General features: G+C 35.8%; 1 protein-coding gene across 15 annotated transcripts in view; it reads right to left on the bottom strand.

The window, feature by feature from the left end:
- The window catches only part of VPS13B (vacuolar protein sorting 13 homolog B), a 444,484-nt gene that overhangs the window by 74,217 nt on the left and 344,496 nt on the right, over positions 1 to 25,771 (bottom strand). For all 15 annotated transcript variants that reach the window (XM_030480526.1, XM_030480557.1, XM_030480551.1 and 12 more), the window contains 4 exons: positions 21,940 to 22,347; positions 9,961 to 10,160; positions 7,178 to 7,385; positions 6,654 to 6,838 (listed from right to left, as the gene is read on the bottom strand). In XM_030480526.1, coding sequence (XP_030336386.1) covers positions 6,654 to 6,838; positions 7,178 to 7,385; positions 9,961 to 10,160; positions 21,940 to 22,347 — 1,001 coding nt within the window. The remainder of the gene's footprint in view (positions 1 to 6,653; positions 6,839 to 7,177; positions 7,386 to 9,960; positions 10,161 to 21,939; positions 22,348 to 25,771) is intronic.

Consider the following 25,771-nt stretch of genomic DNA (forward strand, 5'->3'; position numbering starts at 1 on the left):
TTCATACAGTAGAGTGATCATAAAAACACCATATACAGTCTATGTATAGTAGGAGTAGGACTAGTACAGTCATTTTGAATAACATCAAAAAGTAGAATTAACAAGAAAATGAAGTTTTAAAAAGCAGAGTTGTAGACAAAACACCAAATCTGTCTTCTGAGCAATTCACAACAGCTAGACAAATTATTTCACCATCCCTCTAAAAAGTCTGATTATCTGAAGACAGGACTGAACTGCGTGGTAGCAGAGTCAAAAATTTGCAAAAAGACAGGTTTATCAATAAGCATAGTTGAACTTTACAGCTTATTATCTAATAATACTATGAACTTAAATCACTAACCTGTCACACACAAATCATCTGGATTTCCAAAAGAGTTGTTGCTTTGGGAATGTAAGAAATAAATCAAACACGAATAAAATTTGTGGTTTCCCGAAAAGCTCTTTTACCAGACTCTCAAATGCCCATCTGAACACTGTAGCCCCAACTCGGAATGAAAAGTAAAAAGGAAGCAGAGCCAGCCAAAAATGAGGTATTCTCTGTTAAAAGGAAAAATGAATGTCTTTGACATTGATCATAATTCTTTTCCTGTTGACTGTCATGTCAAATCCTTCCTGGAATAATGGCTTACAGTAGGTCTAATGTCAGTCATTCTTAAGCTCATGCTTCCTTAAGCCACTGTTTAAACAACCACAAGGTGTTAGAAAATGACTGTTTATTGGCTGACAGTGTTAAAAAAATTAGATTCCAGACTGCAGAGCTTGCAAATGCTTTATTTAAAATAACCTAAGCATGTAAAGCAATGCAACAGACAATTCTTTGAATCCTCATCTTTTGAAGTTGGAAATATTTTATGTTCTCTTACAAGAGATCTCAACATCTCAGCAAATGCTCTGAATGAGTTTTACCAGAGTGGTTTTATTTACTTAGCCTTTCCTCATTAAATCTCAGTTAAGCCCTTGGAACCTCAGAACTACACTCACTGCCCTGATTTTCTCCAGCAGACTTTGAAATTCCGTTAATTTAATCACCACTTTTCTAAACCAGGAGTAAGTGCTCTGTTTATTAGGATACAATAATAAAAGAAGAAAGACCTCAGCACACATTCATCTTTTCATTAGCTGTACTAATGCTGACTATGCTTGCATGCAATAGGAATCCAAGCAGGTACGCCAGGGAAACATGCTCAAATACAAAAACCTGTCAGGGTTATAGTTCACTAGATATTTTATTTTAACTTCATATGGGGAAATGAACAAATGCCATAGATTATCTTCCTTTTGTCTTGTAAGCTTTAACAGCTTGTATCTTTCACTGGATGACAATCCAAAAGAAAGAACTTTAAGCCTCTGTTGGTGATGCAGCTTAAATAAATCAGAGAGCTCAGAATTTGAAGCATTACACATGATATGATCACTTTGATTAGACAAATCTGCTTTTCTCCACCTTTTAAATCCATAACCACTTGTGTAAATGCTCTTGTGACAATACATAGCTTTTTGTTTGAGATATGGAGCAGTGCCACCAATATCCTTTATTGGAAAGATAACTCTACAAAGGGTGGCAAACACTGAGCATCTCTGTAAAAAGTTCACTAGCCAAAAATAGGCTTTCAGCTGCATGGGAAATAATTCGCATGTGCTGGTTCACCTGCCTGCACAGAAAAGCAGAATACTTCCCTGATAGCATAGAAATCGCTTTCCTATTTTGGTGGGCTCTCTCCCCTGTCAACCCAAACTTGTCAACCTCATTCTTGGTAAAGATAAATGATATAAATACATGGCCCAAATGAAATCAGAGAAGTAAACCAACACAGGCTAATAAGACACATGTAAATCTGAGATCCTCAGACTGCAGGAAGACACAGGAAGAAACTAAGAGCATATTTCAAGCACAGTTTTAAGCCCCATGGCAAAGATATCTAACAGCATTTTCTTTGAGCTTAAACACCTAAATATAGCCAACTCCATATTGTATCTGTACAATTTTAAAGTCACTATATACTGTAAAAAACATATTTTGCTTGAAGGCTATTACCAGGCTTCAAAGTCCTCAGGGGAAGACATTTTATGGACAGATTCACAGGAATGAGAATCATCACCACCAACAGATTCCAACTTTTAACTGCTATGCAACAAGGACATCACAGAACAAGTAACAGACCTTTTTTTGCACAATTTTTGCTATAGAAATTATCTGCATAAGAGAGTGTCCTAAAAGTAACACTAACTTCTGGAGCAAGAAGAGTAGGCTTTGTCTCCCTGGTCTTGTGTACATAATTTCTATAAGTACATAATAAAATAGGCTTTTAAACTTGCTTATCCATGTATCTTCAACCCAAGACTTTCTCTTACCAGCAATCTACTTGAATCATGTAAAAGTTTTACCTGTTGTAACTGAGAAAGTCTCAGAGAGCATCCCTTTTGATGTACCAATATCAATCTTCAATATTTTAAATTAATGGCATTGATATTTCATGTTGCTTATTACCTTTTGAATTAATTTTTTGAATTTTTTTCCAGGTTTGGACTTTCCTCTGCTCCTAAGGATTGAATATGATTTTTACATCAACACCATTCCGCCCTTTGCCCTTGCTGATTTGGGCAGTAATGGATTACCCTGGTTTACACGACATTAGATGGAGTGAGCACTAGGATTAACTTCACTCTTATGAAATGTGTGTTGTCTTAAGTGAAGTTATCAGTGGAACACACTTTTTCTTCTTGATGTATTTTAAAAATAATCTTAGCAGCAGTCAAGATCAAAAGGGTATGCCTTTACCAAGATTTGAGTTCCTGCGTAAAGGTCTTTTCTGTAGATCCCCCTTATGCAAGGGGTACATATGGTGGCTTAGAGCAGTATTAATCACATAAGTTCAACAAAATGAAGCCTATTTACTTTTTCTTCTGGTAAGAATATGAAACTACTTCTCTTCTGTGTATATTTCTTCACCCCACATTGATCTTTACTAAAATATTTAGCTGTATTTAGAGCTTTCTAAACACCAACCAAAAAAATCTCACAACTTGGAACACAGGCAACCATTAGTAGAAATAAAACAGAAATCGATAAAACAGATAAGAGTTGATAGTTTTGATCAAGGAACTGGAAAGATGTTCAGTATAAAAGACTGAGGAATATTCTACATCAATACCACATCTCTTTCTTGATACACAACTCAGTATCAACTTTTTTTTTTTTTTAGTTAGCTACACAAGCTTGCACCCAAAACACTTGCAAGCACAGTGGCAAGTTGGTTTTGCTTTACTTAATTGATTTTGTGTTCTGAAAATAATGCCTGTGTATGTCCTTCATTATAAGAACTTATGAATATTACCATATAAACTTTGGGAAGATATATTCAGAACAGATCTTGGCAGTGATGTAGCAGGAGGTACCAAGGATGTCTAAAGGTGTTCTCAAGAATGATAAATCACAGAGAGCCAAAGAACATTTGTAGCATGTGCAAATGGGACAATGAGGGAATAAAAATTAAATAGAATAGGATTGCAATGTTCGGTAAACAGGAAGAACAACAAGTACAGATACTCAATCTCCCAAAAGAAATACAATCCTGATGTAGTTTCTTGCGAGTGCATCTAGGATTCTCCCTCACTTCCTTTAAACAAATAGATCACACTTCTATTTCAAATCACTAAAGAAAATGCAACATGCTGTGCCATGGCAGAAATATCAGTTCTTCCTTTTCCCTTCACAAATAAAAGCAACAGTGTTGGAATTGTAACACAATATTATAAACTTGACCAGTGAAACAGCTTACCTTTACAACAAAAGTAAAAGCACAAGAATAAGCTCTTGGGACAATCTAGAGATAGCAGCTAGGTAAGGTTAACAGAAAAAATATAGCTCATATCAATTCTTATAATCTGAAGCTGTTCACTTCTCCTTTGGCTGCAGCAGATGACATGCAACTTCAGTATCTAGAAAAATTCTCTTTATGGTGATGCTTTTGCAAGTTTTGGGAATTTAAATAGCTATCAAAGCAAAGAAACTTCTAAAACCTATCCATGAATAAAATGATATGCCTAAAGTTTAATAAAGATAGAAAGCTAGATTAAATGTCACAGCAACTTACTTGGAAAGAAAGAACATGCATCTGGCAAACTTTAATTCAAGACAAACTACAGAAGTGCACATTTGCCTGGGTTTATGTAAAGTACAGGATTATGGGAAACTGGTAACATAGCTGGTGACATTATGGGTTCTCCTAGCATTTGAACATATACAGAATCCTGGGAAAGTTTTTAAAATATATTTTTAATGTACTTTGATATCATTATTGTACTTAAATTTAGAACCTTTTTTCAAAAAAGTTAAAGACTTTGGCTTGCAGATGTTCCTCTAATGTTTCAAAGTGAATAAAAGTGTTGTTTTGTCTTTTTTTCTCTTTATATTTTGTGAATTTTCCATATGTGCTAAATACGCATTATGTTAAGAAACAGACATATATCCACATGAGGAAAAAAGTGGAGCTGATAAAAGACATCCTGAATAAAACAGAATCTAAAGACTGAGATGTGTATTTAGTAAATGTAGTTTACTCAACGAATTTGAAAATCAACTCCGTATTACTTATTCCATCCACATATCTGTGCGAGACTACTAGAAGAATGCATACTGTCCATGTTTAAAATGGCTGTTTATCTACGCTGTGCAGAGCTGCTCTGTGTAGGTGCATGGCCATTTCTGGAAAATGTGATAAATCACCACTACAGCCAGGCAACAATTACTGCCATAATTCATGGCCCACTACCAAAATATGGACCCTCTTGTAGGCATTTCTGCACTCTGTGTGCCCAAAAGCACAGTTTTTTAATAGATGCCCTCTAATTTGGCTGATATCTTTCATCTCTTCCTTCTAACTAAAAGTCCAAGGTAGTAATGTAAGACTAAGAATTAATCAATCATAAAATTGACAGATCTTAAGAGAGTGTGCCACAGTAAAATGCATTATCGAGAGAAGGTATACAGGAACGCTTGACCACAAAGCTAAAACAAGACTGATGGAAACAGTTCTCTGTGGTCAATGTATAATACTAAATTCAAATCTGAACAATTACATGAAGACCAGCAGAAGCTGACAGAACCTGAACACTGGTAGCTGAGTGCTTCCCAGTTTCTATCTTACTGTCAGGCAATCGCAGGAGAAATGAAAGACAATTACAACCACCACCTCTTCACTGGACTGTACAAAGCAGAAGAACGTGTGTGTTACTTAAAATCCAGCTGTGTATGCCCACTTGAAGAATCAATGTTCCCCCTGTACAGGGTCATACTATTATACAAGCACGTACATTATGCTCATGATGTCTGTTATCTATAATGGAAGTTTAATGTAATTATACCAAAACTTTGGTGTGCTGTGCTCTGAAAATACCATCCTGAAAGAAGGTAAATTGCTGGCTTTCATAGCAACTTAATAGGGTCATCACGACAGCATACCATAACACAATTTTGATCTTTGATTCAAACCTCATGCCAAGTGATGCTGATTTTTTTCCATTTAATTTTAATTTTCATATAACTAAAAGGAGCTGACATTTGACTGTCTAGAGGGCAAAGAAATTGGCAGAACACTTACATGATCTCACTAACAGTATGTGCATGGTAATAACATTATACCATTTATCTGAGGAAGATTATCCTACTTATCCATAACTCAAAGCATATTGGTGCATAATTCAATTTTAAAAGCAATATTTAATGTTATAGCAATAATGAAATATAATTCAAGATTTCTGAACAAATAGGAAGAACTGGGAGATACTTATTTCCCTTGACTCACAACACTATTCTGATTAACAAGCAGATTGAAATAAAAAAAAATGACAGACCCAATTTGTAATACAGAAAGGAATCTGAGATTAACAAAATTAAAATTGAGCTAAAATCAAAATAGATATGCAACGAGTAAGTGAATTTATAAAGATGAATTACACTAGACAGAAGAGAATGCAGCTACCTGACTGTGTATTTCAGAAAGCAAAAATTCTCAGAGCTAAGGATCAGCGTAATTGTGAGTTATGGTCTATTTTTGGGGCACAGAGTCACACAACTGCAGCACTCAGCCCTTCTTTGAAGGCCAGTTCCATGATCTCACATAGTCAAACTGCAGCCCATTTCAATCCTCTCAAAGCAAAACAAGAGAAAACAGATCATCTCTCTCTACCCTGTGGATCTTACTAGAAGGACAGCCACCTGTCACCACAGAGACAGGAGAAGATGGCTGAATCGGAGATTTAAGTTCAATGATTTCACTGAATCTTGGCAATTTCAAACCAGGTCATTCCTCACATTTTTCAGTTTCAAATTACATGAAGTCTTTAAAGACTGATGGATGAAATCATAGGAAGCCAGAATAAAAACCCTGTATGCTTGCAAACCAGAACTGATAAATTTGGCTATAGCTTATTACATCATGGAAGAACGTTACAGGTAAGTGATTAAAATGTTTGCACAAGTAGTTTTAAAACCAAAGATGTGCTCAATCTGTGGAATTTATCTCCTAGCGATTTTACAGAGCTCCCCACATTTGTTTTGTGCTAATTTTTAACAAACCTAAGTTTGAAAATTTTCACTTTACAGTAGTAATGTTTTCTTTCGTTAATAAAAGTAGAAAATTCTCATTACCCACCTGAAGAACATCTCCAAGGTCAGCAGTGCTAATATCTGGGTCTTCAGTGGTATTAAAAGGAACAGGGTTAATTCTTACAAGAGTGAGCACTCTGGGTTCTGGATATCTCCACAACATCATTCCTGGACTATCCTCAGTTTCATTGTAAAACACAACTTCGTAGGCACCGGGCAGTTTCTGTGCTTCTGTCAAATGAAGGAAAGCTATAATCTGTTATATAATTTCTAGAAAGCAGCATGCTGGTTTATGAGACCAAAGTAGTTAAAAATAAACCCCTCAGGATCAAAAGGAGAGAAAATAAAAAAGCAATTTCCCTGTCTTTTAAAAGATTACAGCTTAATGGAAAGAAGTCAAAAAAGTATTTTTTTTTTTTTTAATTCTAGCAGATGTCTTTTCAACAGCTTTTCCAAAAGCCATAAAGTTATTCGTTGTAAGAGGCAAGTAATCTTTAATAGATTACTACTGTATTTACTTTATAATAAAAAAAAGAAAGAATAAAATAAAGAGAGCAATAATATTCTTACCTGCATCTTGTATATACTGGAACAGGCCAGTTCTCAGATCATCTGAGGTATGCTCAGTTTTTGAGGCCTGATTCCTTTCCGTAGAAAAACAAGTGGGGTGTGTACGTTTAGGTATCAATGTCTCTACACTGCCCTTTTTAGTAAGGTACTGCCACAGAAGCTCCTGGAGAAGAACTAAACAGTTCAAATGCTCCTGACCCCAGAAAACCTTAAAAAAAAAAGAAAATAAAAAGAATAAAAAAGAAAGATAAAATAATTAAACACAAATATTTAGTCATTTTTGAAGAAAAAAACCTCTCCAAAACAATAGGCACTTTCTATGGCTTTCAGACTGCTGTATCTATATCTTAATTGCTTGCAAATATCCTTAGTGTGAAAATAAAGAACAGGAGCAACAAAAAATCTCTACAAAATCATTCAGCAAATTTGTTCTTTTTATCATTCGAATGAAAGTATTAATTCTTACCACTTACAACTGATACTGATGCTGCCTGGAAGAGCACAGATCTTAAAGTCATTTGCAAGAACTTACTGAGTATAGTACATAATGCTAAGACTGGCCACAAGTTTTGCAGTTTAAAATATGATGCACCTTAAAGATGCAAACTGTAAGCTGTTCAAAGAGCTTGCTGCTCCAGAAGTGGAATTCTGGAATGCATTAAAAACTAAGTGACATAGCAAAGAAGATGACTAAAAAGACATACAAAAGGTAATCTCAAACACAAAAACTGAGTATATACAACATATGAATTGGATGTGCTGTAAGTTCTCACAATGAGGTTTAAAAGTGTAAAGGTTTTTGACGTTTAAACAGAAATTTAGAAAAATATCTAACAAAAAGTGGCATTTAAAGTCCAGAAGGTTCATACATTTTATAGCAAAATAATAGGCAAGCAGACATTCCTCTCTCCCAGCTTTGAAAAGCAGCACTGCTTTTCTCAAATCAAAATCCTGTTTGAGAAAATCACATTAACAGAGACAAGTGCCTTAGTCGTCATGTGCAGAAGCGGGCCCAGAAGCAACAGGGAAGACAGGGAAGCAACTAGCAACTAATAAAGAAATAAGACTTAGAACCAGTGTGGGATGAAATAAAAATCATCAGGCAGTGACTTTAAAGTCCATGGTATGGGTAGGAGTAAAGTAAACAAGTCAGGAGTGCGCATAAAAGAGCAGCGCAAATTTTCAAATATGAAAAAAAAACCCAGAAGATGACTAAAGGGAGTGTAGTACATCTGTCGAGAAGGAAGCTTTTCCTTCTCCTGCATATACATGTAAGCCCATGGAACAAAGACCCTCTTGAAACACAGCTACACAGCCAGTCCTGAGCTTACCAGTCCTGGGCTACTAGGGCACTAATTTGGTGCATCTACTGCATTTTCTGAGTACCTCCAAGCTCAGAGTCCCACACTTGGTTGAGCATCACCACAAAGGAGCTCCATGTCACCTAAGCCAATCTCAGAGGCCTTAGTCCCCAGCTGATAGAGGAGGGAGGAATGCTTTTTCTCCCCCACTTTAACTCATTTTATTTTTAGGCAGCTGGAACTCCACAGCACAGAACTCCTACCACAACATTCACAGATGAGGCACCAATTTCACGTAACTTCTCTAGGCTCAGCTGCAATACAAATTAACAGTGATAGAAGATGAGGTCACATTTAGAGCTGGTAATATCATTAGCCATAAATATATTAATTTGAAACAGAATTGCTAATGCTTTTGTCAGCATTCTCAAATTTATTCTGCCAGACCAAATACTTAACAGTTTTCTGCAAAAGCTAATTATCCCAGTGTATCCTCTAATAATAAATGGCTATCTTAGATTTACAGATATTTTTCTAGTCCTTGTCAAAACCCCAAGATTTTGGAATAAAAACCCCCAACACTTTTTTCTAATTATTAACAACAACTAGATACAGTCAGCCAAGTACCTGTAAATAACAAGTAAAAAAGAAGCAGAGAAAGAAACTGACTTTAAAGATATAATTTTTAAAAATGCATTCAATTATCTCTATTCTCAGCATTGTGGTTTTAAGAACTTTTAATGCCAATTCTGGGAAAAGACCTAATGACATGACTAAATGTCAAAATTTCCTTTTTGTCTTTTATATGCATGATTTATGTACTTATTTTTAAACATTTGGTGTGTAGAGATACTACAATAAAAATAATTAAAATAAGACATATCTTAAAGCCCACTTGTGTAAGCCTCACAGAATCTATCTTTCATTTCAAGAACTCTCATGCTTCTTGGACTGGTTTCAAGTTGTGGGCATTTCCAAAAAGGAGAGGATAGCATGGAAAACTGAGTATTAATTGCTACAAACAACAGCTTATAATTACTCCCCTGAGAAATCGGTGTAAGTTTAAAAAGAAAGGATATGTATTTCTTAAAGCTACCCCAAAGCATTACAGATGCATAGCTCATGGACAAACACACACACATCAGAACAGGGTCCTAGATATTAAGTGTTAGTAATTTGATCCAGTAGTTTTAAGGGAACACACACATACAGCTACAATACATGGCCTAAGCAGTATTAAAAAAAACCACAAAAAACCAAAACATTGTACACAATTTTTCAATCAACAGTTTTACATGCAAGAACAGATACTTATTTTAAAAAGTAAAATAAACCCCACCCAAAGCAAACAAGCAAAACCCACCAACCCAATGAACTGTTGTAGCCTGCAATTTATTTATGAATATTTCATGAAATTTATTTATGAAATCTCAATCATCCAAAGCCAGTTCAATAGCAGAACCATAGGCAGCTTATACAGACCTGCAGTAGTCCTCCTCTCAGATCGATGTATATTTTTGGAATAGATTGCTCTGGGCCAGGATCACCACTGTGTTTACACCACTTGGCTTCCACATTAACAGAGCAGCAAAAAGGGCCCACCAGAGATCTGGCTCTTTCTTTGAGACTTGTTTTAAGTAGGAAATCTTTTATGTCAAGGACAAAAGATGATCCATGGATTCCTAAAAACAGAGAGAGACAATAAATCCCACTGGTAGTTATTCTCCCAACATCCATGTATTTATTTCCTGAATTCACTTTACCATGAACCAGAGAATCTCTGCCTGCAAGAAATTACGCACACAAGTAGTCCCACTGACTTACGTGGAAATAGTTCTGTGGGCAATTGCTCTCCTCTCCAAGTGAGGGCATCACAGTTGGGCCACAACATTTGTGATTTTTTTTTAAATTTTTTTTTTTTTTTAGCTTGTGTCTTCCAATCCTATTGAGCATAGTTTATATAGCACTGCAGTTATGGAGCAGGTATGTCTCATGCACATTCCTTACAAAGAACTATTTGCCAAAACATTATGACTTTTTACATGTGTGAGTATTTTAAGGTTTATGAAAAGAGACATTTTTCATTAAACTATGAAATTTTTTTCAAAAGAGTATATTCAGAACAAGAACAGCTGCTTCACTTGGTTATATTTTAAACTGATAAGAAATAGCTATTTTGAACGATTTTCTTTGCTTTTGTTCAGGTTAGTTATTATAAAATATTCCCTTGCTAGACTTTAGAGAGTTTAGCAGGAGAATAAGGGTAATGTTTGAATTCAAATAATTCAAAACAATTACTGTAACTCAAAATACATAATGTGTGTTTACCAAAAACCAGTTTAATCTAAACTTTTCACATCATAACCACTTGCACTTTACATAGCTTTATAAAACATAAAAATGATAAAGGCAGGTTAGATTTCTGACAGAACTTATGTTCTCTCATTAGATACAAATATTTTAGGAAAGAAACACCATCTAGAAATGTCACATCTCTTGTGAATTTAACTTACTGCAAATCACTGTTTAATAAAGCAAAACATACTTAATATTTCTGTATGTCTTTTGTATATTTACATGAGAAGTACTACATCAAGTTTGGGTTAACTTTTTTGTCTTCTGGTGCTCGTACTTGGTCTCAAGACTGAATATTGAATGTCACCATACTTTATAATGCCCACAGCTCATTTTTCTAATGAAAAAGGATTATTTACAAAAGGCAAAAGATTAAAACACACCTAAGACTTACGTACAGATTTTTCAAGGTACAGTTCCATTTCATATTTTCACACCTTTTCTGCTAGAAAAATCCCACAGAAACACAACTAATTGTTTTGAATACATGCAGTAAAACTCCTATAAATCTCTCCTGGAATCCAGAAGTTATAGGAGTTACGCTTTCATAATACCAAGAAATATTTTGGAAGGAAATATATTGGATTTCTCTCTCTCTCTCTTTTTTTTTTTTTAAATCCAGCATCCACTAGGAAGTTGATGCAACAGTCCCTATAGCAATAATGGCACTGAACTGCATCCAACCTGAGTAGGAACCACAAAAAGGAAGAATCTCCCCCTTGAGCAGTTTGGAGTTCAGTATGAATGATCAAGGGCTTGAGTGAAACTTTGTCCTACGACAATCAACAGGACTGTTGTCAATGATTGCGAAAGGGATTTTAGCTCTGGGCTATACAGGTTGGCTTCTGAACCCCTGGGTCTGGTCTCATGTGAAACAGGTTTACACGACAAAATCTGTTCAGTCTTTTTCTGACACTGGACTTCAGTGATAATCAAGAAAACTTAACATCAGCACCCCCTGACACATCTCCTTTTGGTATTAGTTCAGACTTGATTCTGTAAACTGTGGAATGAAGCACCTCCACATACAGTCTTAAACTGAAAAAAGAGGTGTTTTTACAGGAAGGGCTCACCCTCACCCTGCTGTGCTCAGTCTAGTTATTTTAAGAGGCACTACAATATTTGGAAATTAATTTTTTTTTATACTCTACACAGAATTTTTATTTTAAAGAGGAGAAATTCTCAGTAACTATTGCACAATTCTGCAATATACAGAAATGTTCTATAGTTTTATTGGGATTTGTGCCAAGTTACAGAAATAACAAAAGGGAAAAAGGAATGCCAAAATACAAGTGGTTTTATTTATGTTTTCTTTCACTGGGATTACACTTGGAAGGATTATACTTTGCAGTCTTTTTCTGTTGTCATCTCCGCTCCACAAAGTACAAAGAAAACACAATATCCAGTGGCTTAGAAACAAAACTAAGCACATAATACTGCTGTTTCAAAGTCAGCAGTGCCTTTCTCAAATGCTATGCAAACAATGACAAATGAAGACACAATTAAAAATAAGGAAGTGTTGGTAAATTTTAAATAAATGAGATATTACAAGACACATGATGGATTGTGTCCTACAAATACCAGGAAAAGTTCAGGGATTCAGTAAGAGCTTTTTCTTTTTCTTGTTGCAACCCAGATTGCTCTTGTATAGGCAAGAATCGCACCACCATCCTAGAAGGGAGCTTATTTTAAGATTGCTAAACGCCATACTAACATTGAAAGTATATGCTCAGTAGTGAAGTTACTTTCCTATTACTAAAGCAATCACCTCAGAAAGTGAAAGATGCAAAATAATTCTCCTCTGTTTTTTCCCCTTCCACACACTATTTTCAATCTCCTTTTATGCATCTCTCACAAACTTCTATTGTAGAATTCTAACTTCAGTTTAAACAGATTAAATCAAAGTCCCCATCTGAAATGAACTTGAGATGGCACCACACAGAAGTAATATATCTTCATAAACGATTGTTGTCATATGTAAAAGTTAACTTGTTCTGTTTGGATTATTGCTCGCGAGCACCAACGCGCTTTCCAGTACGTGCAATAATTTACTTCTAGGAACAAATAGTTTCATGACTTTTAAAATACTCCTCCAAGAGACTAATAAATATGAAGCACTTGCTTTGGACAGTGTTTAAAAAATGCTGCCAGCCCTCTGTTGTCAGCCTCCACCCAGACTCACAACAGCACCACAGTGTGCTGCCATGCTAACTGAGCAAAATGCAATTTACACCAGGATTCTGCATGCCATTGGAAGAATTTATGATGACATATGGGCAAAAGGAATATCCAGGTATTTTTATCTGCTGGAAATAATGTAGGAGAGTTTGAAAAAAAAGTACTTGCTTGGTAATGTCAAGAAATTAACTTGATCAGAAATTAAAGATGTATATCATTATAATGGAATAGTGAAGAAAATTCACTAAAAGAAAACATTGCTTCGATATTCTAACTTTCTTTTTAGGCAGAGTTATAAATATAGTTGCATTAGGGTTTATATATAACTATGATAGCATTTACCAATAACAGGAGGCTCTATGTTTGTTAAGCTGCCCTGTGTGCATAAATTAATTTGTGCGTATTAAAAAAAAAAAAAAGCTGATCCATGATAATAGATGCAGCGAATACATTAAAACAACCCCTGCCTTAGAGTAACAATCGCTCAGTGTTTAGGCAAAACAGGCATTAAGAAAGAGTTCTGTTACTTTTTCTGGTTCACAGACAAAGGGACAGACAATATTTTGACATTAACTATGGACTTTCTGTTTTCAAAAACATTTTAATACTGATATTTGAATCAACTCCAAATGAAACAAGTAGCCGGAGTTTTTCCCCTTCTATTATGCTCTGTGCATTTGCCCTTCCTTAGATAGCTGCCAAACCCTGTTTGGTTCATTGCATTGTCACCTAATACAACATAGAGCACAACTGTAATTGGGAAGCTTCTGTATGGGAAAAGAGTTCTAAGAAAATGGAAATACATACAATAAATACAGCAAATGGCACTGCAGTATAGTCGAGCTATCTTTTGAAAAGGCTTTTGGAAGCTATTAGCTATGCTACAAATGGCAGTGCTAGGAAGAAAACTGTTTTTCTGAGTTTGGGGCAGCTTGGAAGCAAGCCTGTGTCCCAGAGCACAGAGCCTGGCACACTGCTTCCGACTGGGCAAGATGCACACAAACAATGTGGTCTGCACCGACTGCAGCAGCTGGCAGACTGCATTCCCACCCAAAGGATCGCTGTGCACTCCAAAGTCCAGGCTTTCCCATGGGCCCTCCATGGCTGGGTGGCAGAGATACAATTTGGCTGCTGAAGGTATATTAGCAAGTGGCTTCCCTTACTACCTTCTGCTTTAATGTCACACATTACCAAGGCGATAATCTGCAATTCTTGCTTCTGAGCATTCACTCTTCTTATCTGCAACTTCAGTAGCTAGTTTAAAGTTGTGAAAGATACTAAGCTTTGAATATGTAAATACGCTATTATATCTAATATATCGATATATTTATCTACATGATTTTTTTCCTTCTAAGGAAACTTCAGATACATCAAGTAATGAGTATTTACACTTAAAATACACTGCTCTGTTGACAGGTATCCTCTATGAAGCAGTGTCTGAGAAGAAAGGGTAACAAAGCTATGAAAAAAAATGCGGGGGAAATACTGCAGTTTATTTAAAAGTCAGCCAATTCATCAAGTCTGGAAACAGTAGTAGCAAACAAATGGTGAGACATAGTAAAGGACAATTTTCCAGGAGAGGTTTAGTTAACAATCCACTGACCGCACTGGATTTCTCATTAGTGTTGAGCTGAATCTTATGATAGTTCATTCTCCCCATGAGACCAGTATTTACACATGACCAATTAACTATTCTTTAGTGAAAGAGTTTTTCAGCATTACATAGGGACACATGTGGACTCTGTAAAAACATGAGATGTGTAACACACGGTGAACAGAAAGTAATGATCTTAAACAGGCCAAACCCTTGAATTCGTCACTAATAAATGTCCCCTTGCATTCAGCAGTCCTGGCTGCTGGGAGCCTGTTTTCTTCAAATACTTCAAACACTAAAATCCAGGAACATTTATTATTTTAATCCATTACAGGCAGTACTTGATTTAACTTTATTGGTTGCGGTGGTGGTAGTAGTTATAGTGGGGGTAAAGCTATGTTCTTTTACACATAATTTCAAAAGGGCTTAATTATATTTTATAGCTCAGGCCAGGAATCCTGCTTGTTTTGTGTCTAACAAGGTTCAAATGGAGTTCAGGTCAGTGATGAATCAGAAGAGCAGTCAAAGATGGTTATCTATTTGAAATGAGCTCATCTCCCTTAAAGAATAACTGGGCAGGTACATTATGTTCATTATTGCATACTAAATAGCTGAAAAATTTCTATTCACTTTTGATTTGGTAATTTTGGATTTTGTGATGCCTGATCAGAGAGGGAATATTAGACTTAAAATCTTAGGGGATTTTCATTTTTGGTGAAGGCCATCTTTGGTATACAAGAATTTAGAATATATTTGTAAAGGCCTGTATTGCCCTCTTATTCTTATGTTCTTATTATTAAATGGACAAAAATACATGATGGAAAACAACAAGTACTGTGTTCATCTTGCATCCCATGAGTCCAGCTTTCAAAACTGCTATACTGACATGAGTAACACTTGTTTCTTGTATCATAAACATTTTATTTTTAGATTATCAGCAGTTTTCACGGAAGTGACTGAACATTCTTACTCCTGCATTACAGAAGGGCATGGAGAGGTCCTTAAACTTAAAAAAAAAAATCTACATATTTTCACATCTCTGTTTTAGACAGCTGGTTGAAAACTTTGGTTTACTTTCAGGAGGTAGCTGGTCCCTAAAACTATCATTGAGTTATAAAGTTGTACATACTTTGCACTACTAAAAAATCAGACATTGAACAGTTGCACAGTTGACGAAGCATTCCAAAATAGTCAGTGCCACTCAAAACATAGCCCTGTATAACTGCCACAAGGCTGAATTAAAATTAGAGCTTCGGTGTCTTGCTCCTCTGCTCTACGCTTGATTCACTGGATTTCAACTGCTGTAATAAAGTAAATGGTCCATGAACTAGAGCGTAACTTTTCTTTATAAATAGGCCATCCTCAAGATCATGCCTGGCAGCACCTGAGCTGTTTGAGCCTCTCTAACCCAGTGAATTATGCTTGTGGAAGACTAAGGCTTGACAGATATACCGAGGCCATGCAAACTGAACAGGCTTCCCTGCAATCTTGGGATGTGGTTTGCCAGGATTAAGGCCAGTCCAGGTCCAGGTTTCAATGTTCCTATCTATCTTCTCCCCACTTCAATCCTTCCTCTCATGCCTTCCTTTATATATTTCTCTGAATTCTTTTTTGTGTCAGCATGGTCGTTGAAGAGTACCTGTCCAGTAAGCCAGCTGAAGGAGACAATCTTGCTGGAAAGTTTTCTTTCCTGTTGGGTTAGTTTTCAGACAGATCAGTGACCTGACTCAACTCAATAAACAGCTGCTAGAGGAACAGAGCTACCACAACACAGAGTGTGGAAATGTGCGGCCACAGTAACCTGAACCTCCTATGGAACTGCACCTTTTGTTTGGCAGCAAGCTGGTGATCTCATCCCATAAAAAATATTCTTGTAATAGAAAAAGAAGAAACATGTTGTCAGTATGTCAACAATTTAAAACAACTTAAGGAATGTGTCCTTAAGGCTGGGCAGTAATGCCTAATACCTGTGTTCTGTACCTCATGCTGCAAAATGTAGATTGAACTGGAGGAAATGCACAGAAACCATTAAATGTATAAAGAAAACAGTCAGCTTTCACTGTTATCTGTATCTCCTCATGAATGTAAATATTCTATAGACTTGACTGTATCAATGAAAATGCTGTATCACCTACACTGCCATATATAGCTTTGGGATCCACATAACAAAAGAAATCCCAGTCTCAAAAAAATATGCAATTGCTTTCACAATAAAAGCTGAAGAGATTACAAAAACAACTGTATTTGTTCTGAATCAAATTTCACTTGGAGTCTACTTTTTAAAGTCAAGTTATTTAAACTGTAAATACAGTTCTACAAAATCAGTGCACACTGCCTTGATTCAACAACCTAGTTTTTTTTTTTTTTTCTTTTATTCCCCGGGGTTAATGTGCTAGTTCATCAGTAGCAATTCTGAACCCTGTTACAAAGTACCAGTAGGGAATCTGACCAGGATTAATAGTGGTACTCAGTCCTGGGATTAGGTGGTGTCTTGTTTCACAGATTTTAGGCTATCTGTTCTTCTCTCCTACATTATACTCCTGCAGAACTATAAACGCACCTCCACCTCAGGGACTATAGAAAGGAATTAGAATTCTTCTGCTTTTCATTATCACAAGATTCAGTAACTCATTTCATTGTCAGGATAATCCCCTTTTACTCTTTCTTTTGCGCTTGCAGGGTATGCCAAAATGACAAATAAAATCCCAGATGTTAGAGACTTGATGAGGTCTCCACCTTTTCTTGAGTGTTGGGTTTAAGCTACTTGGGACATGGTGTCAAATCTGACAGGACCCTGATGCCCACACCCAATATTCATTAAGGTTTGTTAGTGATTTGTATAGCTGTCTACAAGCTGCACTTCCACCTCAATCCTCAGTGGCCATTTAAATATTTAGTTTGTCCTCTGGCTTTTACTGAAAAAGAATTAATTTCCTATTGTTCAAGTGTTGGAAAGAGTTTATATTTCTTTCTAAAAGTAACAAATGTCTTCTGGGTGTTGTAAATGGCTTGTTACTGCTGCATATTATTTTAGGTAGTCATATCTAATTTAATGTTTTATTTCCCCATGGGCTAACTTGCATATCTGCAGCATCCAAAGGCTATGAAAACGCCTTAGCAGAGTTTTCTCAAGAGAGTCAGTTAACTCCAAAATGAAGCTTGGTCTTTGCTCTACACCAATTAATAGCTTTATTTAATTTTTAGTATTTCTGTAAAAGTATCTGAAGTATGCAATTTCTTTCAGGTTTAGTAAAAATACTTGCCATTATCATACACTTGACTAGTGTTTATTTTTTCTCCTTATTTATATGCTAAAGTAATCATCTCTGCATATGGGACGAAGGGCTGGGGAATTCTGTCTATGATCTTTGGAATATTTTATGTCCGTAACTCTCTCAGTTCAGACACCGAACAGCAAGACTTCTCTCCTGTGTCCAGCCAGAGCAAAATAAGGCTCCACCGAGAGGCTACAGGTTTCTTGCTGTCTTTCACTCTGGGGAGAGTACAGTCCTCAAACTCTCTCATTTATCTGCTCTTTTGGCAGGTAGGTAGTGCTAATTTCAACACCAAATCTAAATTAACTGAAAGATGTATGTTTAGAATTGCTTTCTGTTTCCCAGTATTGATTGCTAAAAATTATTTCAACTTTAATGGCATGTGACTGTTCTGGAGTGAGCTACATATCTCAAGTATGATACCAAGCAATCTCAACTCTGACTGGATATACGGAACTCAAGGGCTCTAGACACTTTGTAGGAGATGCAACATACTTCAGAGGACAAAAATCACTAAACCAGGTCTAACAATAGTTGTTGAACTCAGGGGTTTTGGCAGAAGTACAAATAGGCTGCCAAAAATGAGCTAAATGTTTGTTATTTGCTTGTACAAAATGAGTACAAGTTTTAATTTGCAACTTTAAACCACAAAGTATAAAATGACTAGAGATAAATATTTTATTTAACTTCACTAAGACTTATAGTGCTGCCCTTAAGGGTATCAGAAAAATGATACTGATAGCCTCTTATAAAAATTAATAATACATTTTTTTGAAAATGGATTTTGTTTTGCTTTGTTTTTTGCCAATATGCTGCATCACATTCTACAATAGTATTACTTTACTAAAACCAAAATAGTTGGGATTTCACCATAAGCACAGAGGAGAACATAAGTATTCTAGCAGAAATAGTAACCACGTTGTATAAGTAACTATTGTATTAAAACATGAAAAATGTCCAAAAAATGAAGTCCCTTGACACACTAAAGGTTTAGGGTTGTGTAACAGTGCAGCAGGATATGTAGAAATGGAGGTGTTTTAATCTGATCCAACTGCAATGTGAGTGTTCAACACTTAAAATTTATTTTGTTGAGTGAAATAATTCAACTAATTAGTCTCTCTGTTTTTCAGAAGCTACATCATTTCACTTTCTTAATAAATTAAGAAGAAAAGCTAAGACAGAAGGCCTTTAGATTCCATGATTAAACCAGGAAAGTCTAAAGGGAAAACTGGTAATTAAAAAAAAAAAAGTCACATAGCAAGCTTCCTTCTTAATTTTAGCTAAAAAAACCAAAGCGTTACACAAGGTCACGCACTTTTGTTTTCCCCCTATAAGGGAGGAAAAGCCGACAATACATTCTTGTGAGTTTTTTTGCTAAATAATTCCTAGCAAATAGGATTCCTTACAAACTAACTTCATCTCCTACATTAAAACTCATCTGGAAAAGGGTCGTTTACACAGTGTTTATAAAACACTGCCACATAAAATGTGTAAAAAACCATATTTCACTAAAAATAGCTTGCTTAAGTAAGGGATTATAGTAGTTTCTACTGCTATAATTGTTCCTTTGTAGTTTTTTCCAAGATGTTTTTGAACAGTGTTTTTAACTATGTTTATTAAAGTCAGCACATCAAAAAGGATCAAAGAGAAAGCTAGTGAGAACCAAAGAAACCCCAAGCGTATTGTGTTGTCTCACTGGGGAGTTATGCAGATTCAAGTAAACAAGTGCAAATTGTTGAGGTTTTAATGAAAATTTTCTACAATTATTGTATCTGAAGTCATTCTATATAATAACATCTGTACAGCAGATGGCCATACTGTACAAAAGGCAAGCAATGCTCCTTTTTCTTCCTCTGTTTTAACAGTACATTTGAGATGACTACTTTTGTCATTGTGCTTAGTTTGGTTCAGCAAATAATTCGTAAAATGCAGCTGCTGCAGATGGTCACAATAATTATTTGACTGTAAAATCAAAGACACAGTGAAGTATTTGCGTATTAGTCTCATTCTATAAAAAAAAGCTGACATTAACCCTGTTCGGCTCAAAAGGTATATCTATAAAACCTTTTGTAAAAGAAAAATAGCGAAGAACTGACATATTTAAGTACTCCTTGCTCCCAAGACAGAGCTACTACACTTTTTTAATTGAGTTAGCTTGCATAAATTCTTAGCAATAATAAAACAAATCTAGTTAGTAACTGTGGTATTATTTTAACGTATTTTTAACACAAGATTATAATACCATTTTCCCCACACTGAGTAATTTATCTTCTTCCCTGAAGTTATAATTTCCATTTTGGTTTATATCAGCACTTTAATTTCAAATTAATAGTTTTAAATAAAAATAAGATAAAAAAATTATTAAAAGATTTTTTGACTGTTTCAGTCAGTTTTGTGGAAGTGTGTCTTTTGCATTTCTTAAGACTTAGAACAACTTACTGCTCCACCATAATAACATGCAAAACCTCACGCACATGTATTTTCTTTTCATAAAGCAAAAAAAAGGCAACTTCAACTGGAAAAAATGTGAAAAAAGTCTGCTGGTGTCTATTTATTGTCTTGTTATAAGAGTTATTCATATAGAATGACTGATTTCCATTTTCATTAGATTCAGCATCAGTATTGCTTTACTTAATAATGCTTGCCAGACTGCAAACATACCGAAGATTCATGTATAACTTGTGACATGAAAAATAAAGATTGGCTTCCTTGGACTGCCAGAAGAATTAAAAAACAGAACTTCGTAGCAGAATATTTCTGAGGCTTAATGTGCAAGACAAGGTATGTCCTCCTCCTGGGAGGATGAAAAACTCCAGGGTAAGTGATATACACTGCTGAGTTTGCCAAATTGCTTTATAGTACAGTGATAGAACAGGCTTGGCTTTGATATATCAAAACTTGCTGTGGACGCCATAATGTACCATGGGACAGATAATGTATAAATGATAGAGGGGAAGTGATGGAAGGAAAGAGGATTATTACACAGAAAGAAAACTAGAACTATTTAAAGGACATTAGAAAGGCCTTTTACTCAGTTGCAGTGCTTTCTCTGCTAGGGTTGCGATCCGATTGGAAAAGCGTGGGAACGCAGGCACTGTTCCTGCCTGCACTGCTGTTTGTTTATGGATAAATTGAGAGTTTCAGGCTTCAGCACATTCACAGGCTTTCATGTCCTATGAACCTTAAATTTTTCATTTTTAACTTTTAAAACAATAAAGAAGCACTAAAACTTGCTGGCCTGAGGAGAAATATTTCTGATGAAAAAGAAATAAATCACCACCTTGCTTGGCTTAAAACTTGTTCCTCTCAACTACAGACCATTTTACCTTGCAAGCTGTTCTACCAACTACCTACATCTGGCTCATCTCCACATCGTGTAAATGTACCATCTTATTAATTTTATTAAAAGACTAATAAAAGATTTTACAAAGACACACAAAATGTCTTCATTTTAAATGAGTCTCTGGTATCCTGTTAATTGTACCCAAGGTGTAAAGTTTCCTTGCAGTTCTGCAGTAATGAGGCTAGGGCGCCCATTTTCCCTGGGTGATTCTCAGCTGTGCAGAGGAAGCACGTAAAAATTTAAAACTTCATAAGCCTACAGGAGAATAACAGTATGACCCAGTATTTACATAGTAGCATATGTCAGGGCTCTGAACAATTATTTTTGTATTTTTTATTAAGCCGAACTATAGGGTCCTAACAAGAAAATGTAGTTGTAGAGTGAAAACTGTCAAAATGTTGCCCTTTGAAGTATGTGCTGAATTATCAGAATACCAGAATAGTGGTTCTTATAGCCACTATTCCAGCCAGAATTCTATCCATAAATTAGTAATTACAAGCTGAGGGGGGATATTAACTACAAAATTAAGCACTATTGGGTGCTGCCTCACTGAAAGGAAATCTCAGGTAATGGAGTCAGTCAGGGATTTGCTATTTTCTGTTGTGGATTTACGATGTTAGCTAGAAGAGTTCCCCTCAATGCCCCACAGTTTAAAATGGTTACCAGGCCACCACTTGAACAAATCAGTAGCACTTGCAACTTTCAAAAAGTCTTACCTGCAGTTTTATGTCCACTTTTAATATTCAGGCTCCCTCTGAGGTTTGATACGGAGAGTAACAAACAAGGTTTACAGGGATGTGAGATGGTTTCCATCGAAACAACCATTTGAACAGTGTGAACAGAAATTTTCTGGAAGCAGGAAAGAGCTTGCCACAACTTTTCTTGTACTGAAGCCTTCTGCGCAGCATGGGCGTGCACTGCAGGTAGCACATCCCTTGTACCAGGGTGTTTGTTTATTGAAAAGACATTCTCATCTGGAATTATGCCAGCTGACGGAGCAGCCTCCTTCCTGGGTTCATCATCATTTGTGGTTATGATTTTCTTCAAAAACTGGTTTATTTGATCAAGTCTGACAAAACTGAGATTTGCTTTCAAAGGTTTTGATATGTCCACATTTATGTCAGCTGTCGGAGAGAGTTGGAGAAAGAAATATGAAATGCTACAGTGCAATTATTCAAGCAATGTTAAAAGATCAGTCGTTTAGTCCAGATAACATTATTTCTACCAAGTTTCATTAAAAGGACTGAATGTTAAAACATAATGAAACAATATTTCTTTTTTTAATAAATCTGAATTAAAACATCATGAAAAATACTATAAGCAATCTTCACTAAACACAGTTTTAAGGGAAGAAACATATCACAATGTGGATCTTATTTCTATGTTTCTACCCAGGGATCACCACAGCTATCTGAAAGACACACATTTTATTTGAGCGTGTAGGAGGGTAAATACATTAGTCCTTTTGTGTCAGAATGAAAATATACTTCACATTCTCTCGAGTTTTGCATCTAGTAAAACTATCTGACTAAACTCCAAAGCCAACAGAAAACATTTTAAACACATTTAAATGAGTGAATAACATGCATATTCTGTTGTTTTCTACACAGCTAATAAGCAGTATTCTTCAATGCATTTTCAAGATGAAATGTGAAAAAAAAGGTCAAATATAAAAGCCAATGTATGCTGAGATTTCTTTGTTTTCCAGGGAGATTGGAACAACCTAATATTTTCAAAATGTTCTTTGTCTCCTTAGTAAAGGATTTTAGTACTTCCCAGACTGCTAAAAGTCTCACAGAATTTTTAGAAATCACAACTAATATGAACAACATTGACAAAAGTGACATTTTAGTAGCTGAGATGTTGCAATTACCAAGATCATTTCACAGATGGGAAGCAAGATTTTATGATGGTTAAAACTCCTTTTTGTGCTAACTACCTTTTTATCAGTACATTACACTTCATTACAGAAATCCATCTTTAACTTAGTTTTTAAAGTCTTCATTTCAAATTGAGCCAGTAATGAGACAGCTACCCTGGGCAGGGGGAAAAGTTTGTTTTTTACTTTCCTGTTTCATTCCCACTGCCCCAGCCCCAAGAACCCAAAATGATTAAAATTCTGTGTATATATCTAAGCTAGATTAAATGTTCAGAGAAAACAGCACTACTTAGTTTCAAGTTTCATTACAGATGTATTTAAGAAACACTGTTAGTTGAAGGTTTTGCACAGATTAATGAGTATTTCACCAAAATTAGGACCTAGTTTCAAGTTGTCGAGGATCATATTCTACTCTTAATGCAGATGCAAACTGATGAGCTCAATTCTCCCACTCTTTAGGTAAATTATAAGTTTTTAAAACAATGATAGGGTTCCAGGAGCAGAGTTTCAGAGCTGTTCTTAAACACAGGTTTATACTTCAGCGAGTTCCAGGCACAGGACAAAGCACTTTTCTGACCCCCCCCAAATATCTGGGGGGTTCTAAGTTAGATGCTTTGGTATCTTAATAGATAAGTCTCTGTATCATAAACTAGCATTTTTTTCTACAATGGTAAGTGAAATTTATTAATGGCCATGTAAGATTTATTACAGCTGCATTAAAAAAACCCCATCAATCTTAAAAAAGAAGACTGTAGTACTCCACAAGCCACAGCAAACTGAAATTTAAGACTGAAAATTATTTAATTGTAACTTAGAATTTTAATTAACGGTTTTCTGAAAATGCTTTCTCTTGTGTTAAAGTCTTCTATGCTGAACTAGAAACTGTGGCAAACCACTTGCTAATGCATGGGCCTAGTAGAAAGGCAAACATCAAAGCTAGGAAGCTGGACATTACAAGAGAACAGATCTTTAAGCATCCAAAATCCACACATGATCAGCTTAGAAGATTTTTCAAAATACTTATGTACTGATATTTTTAATTAAAACCAAGGGAAGAGAAATGTCATAACATTTTTGAAAATTTCTCCACCCTTCTTGGCAGTAAAGAATACCCCAGGACTCCCCTGCCTTTTTGCACACATCATTGGTCCTCTCCTCCCTTTAAGTGGAGAAAGGAGACACAAAGAAATTGGACACCCATGTGACACTATGATATTCATTTAATTATGATACTCAAATGGAAAGTAGTGTTATTCTAATGAAATGTTTTAAAAATAAATGAACAAATAACCTAACAAACAAATGAGCAGCATTTTAAAATGACCCAAGTTTGAAATCCAAACCGCACTAGGATTTGGGTTTCTGAATCATTTAGGCACTTTTAAAACAAGTCCTTTATCAACTTAATTTTGTCCATTAGTGACGTAGTAATACTGGAGTAAAATAGATGCTCTTGGCCTTGCTACGGAATTAAGTTTTTAAATAGAGGAAAGGACCCTTATTGCGTGGTGTGACAAATTTCACATCTAACTGTTTTGTCAAAGGCACATTTTATTGGCAACACTTTCTTATGTAGCATGGCCCAGAAGAGGGAAAAAACTCAAAACCCCTACAACCTATGATTCTAAACCCCAAACTGCTTAGACATAAGTCGACAGAACAGATGCCAAGCTAAAGCCATAGAGTAAACTGACTGAGAAAGATTTAAAAGGAGATGAATACGAGAGCAGCAGTTCTCTCTTGGGCTTCCTCAGGACAGGGCACAGAAGACACAGGGCTCTGGGGAAGCTCACCAGAGGAACATGCATATGGCACCTCCCATCCTGGCCTATGGTTTATCACTGCTGTTAGTCACTTGTTTTCACAAACAAGAGAGCAATTAAAAAATGGACATGAGGACACCAGAGAAATGCAAATGAGTTCCCTATTTTCTGTTTGGAAGCTGCACATGTCACACAGAAAAACGTTCTCATGACTGATAACTTGACAAAGATTTTTATTAAGTTGTTACTATTATCTAGTGCATCAGCCTCGACAGAAAGTGGTGGCAGCCACAAGCATAACTGCAGAAAATGTAACTCTGCAACCGTCACTGCAAATATTTTAACTATCTTATAGGGACGTAGGTTATTTTCACAACTGGGGAAAGATTATATAAAGAGATTCTTTGGCATTTTAAGTAAAATGTTCAAAAAAATAAAAATCCAATTGAGCAATCAACATCCTTCTAGTCTTTGTCCTGCTTTACACTTCCTACCCAGCACTGTAAAAGAAAATTTAACATTTCTTCTAAGAAAAACATATTTAATGGACAAAACCAGTGAAAACTGATAAGCTATTTATAGCAGTTGATGAAGACAGATGTCCAGGAGCTTCTTCAGTCACTCAAAATGGGCTAAAAAGAGATGTTACGATGTAAAGGGTCACCTAGATGCAGCTGGAATAAAATTTCCAGGGTGCAAAATCCAAGGGTACCAGCCTTTTTAGATGATTTTAAGCACCTTGGGAATCACATCACACAACACTGTGAAGATTCTGTACCAGTAGGAAAACACAGGTTACTATAATTCAAACAAGTCTTTGAATTGTCCAAAATTACATGAGAATCGGGACAGGGCAAAAGATAGCTCAAAGCTGCCTTCAACTCCTCAATTACATCAGTCTCTCCT

Source organism: Strigops habroptila, chromosome 1, assembly GCF_004027225.2.
Source record: "Strigops habroptila isolate Jane chromosome 1, bStrHab1.2.pri, whole genome shotgun sequence".
Taxonomy (NCBI): domain Eukaryota; kingdom Metazoa; phylum Chordata; class Aves; order Psittaciformes; family Psittacidae; genus Strigops; species Strigops habroptila.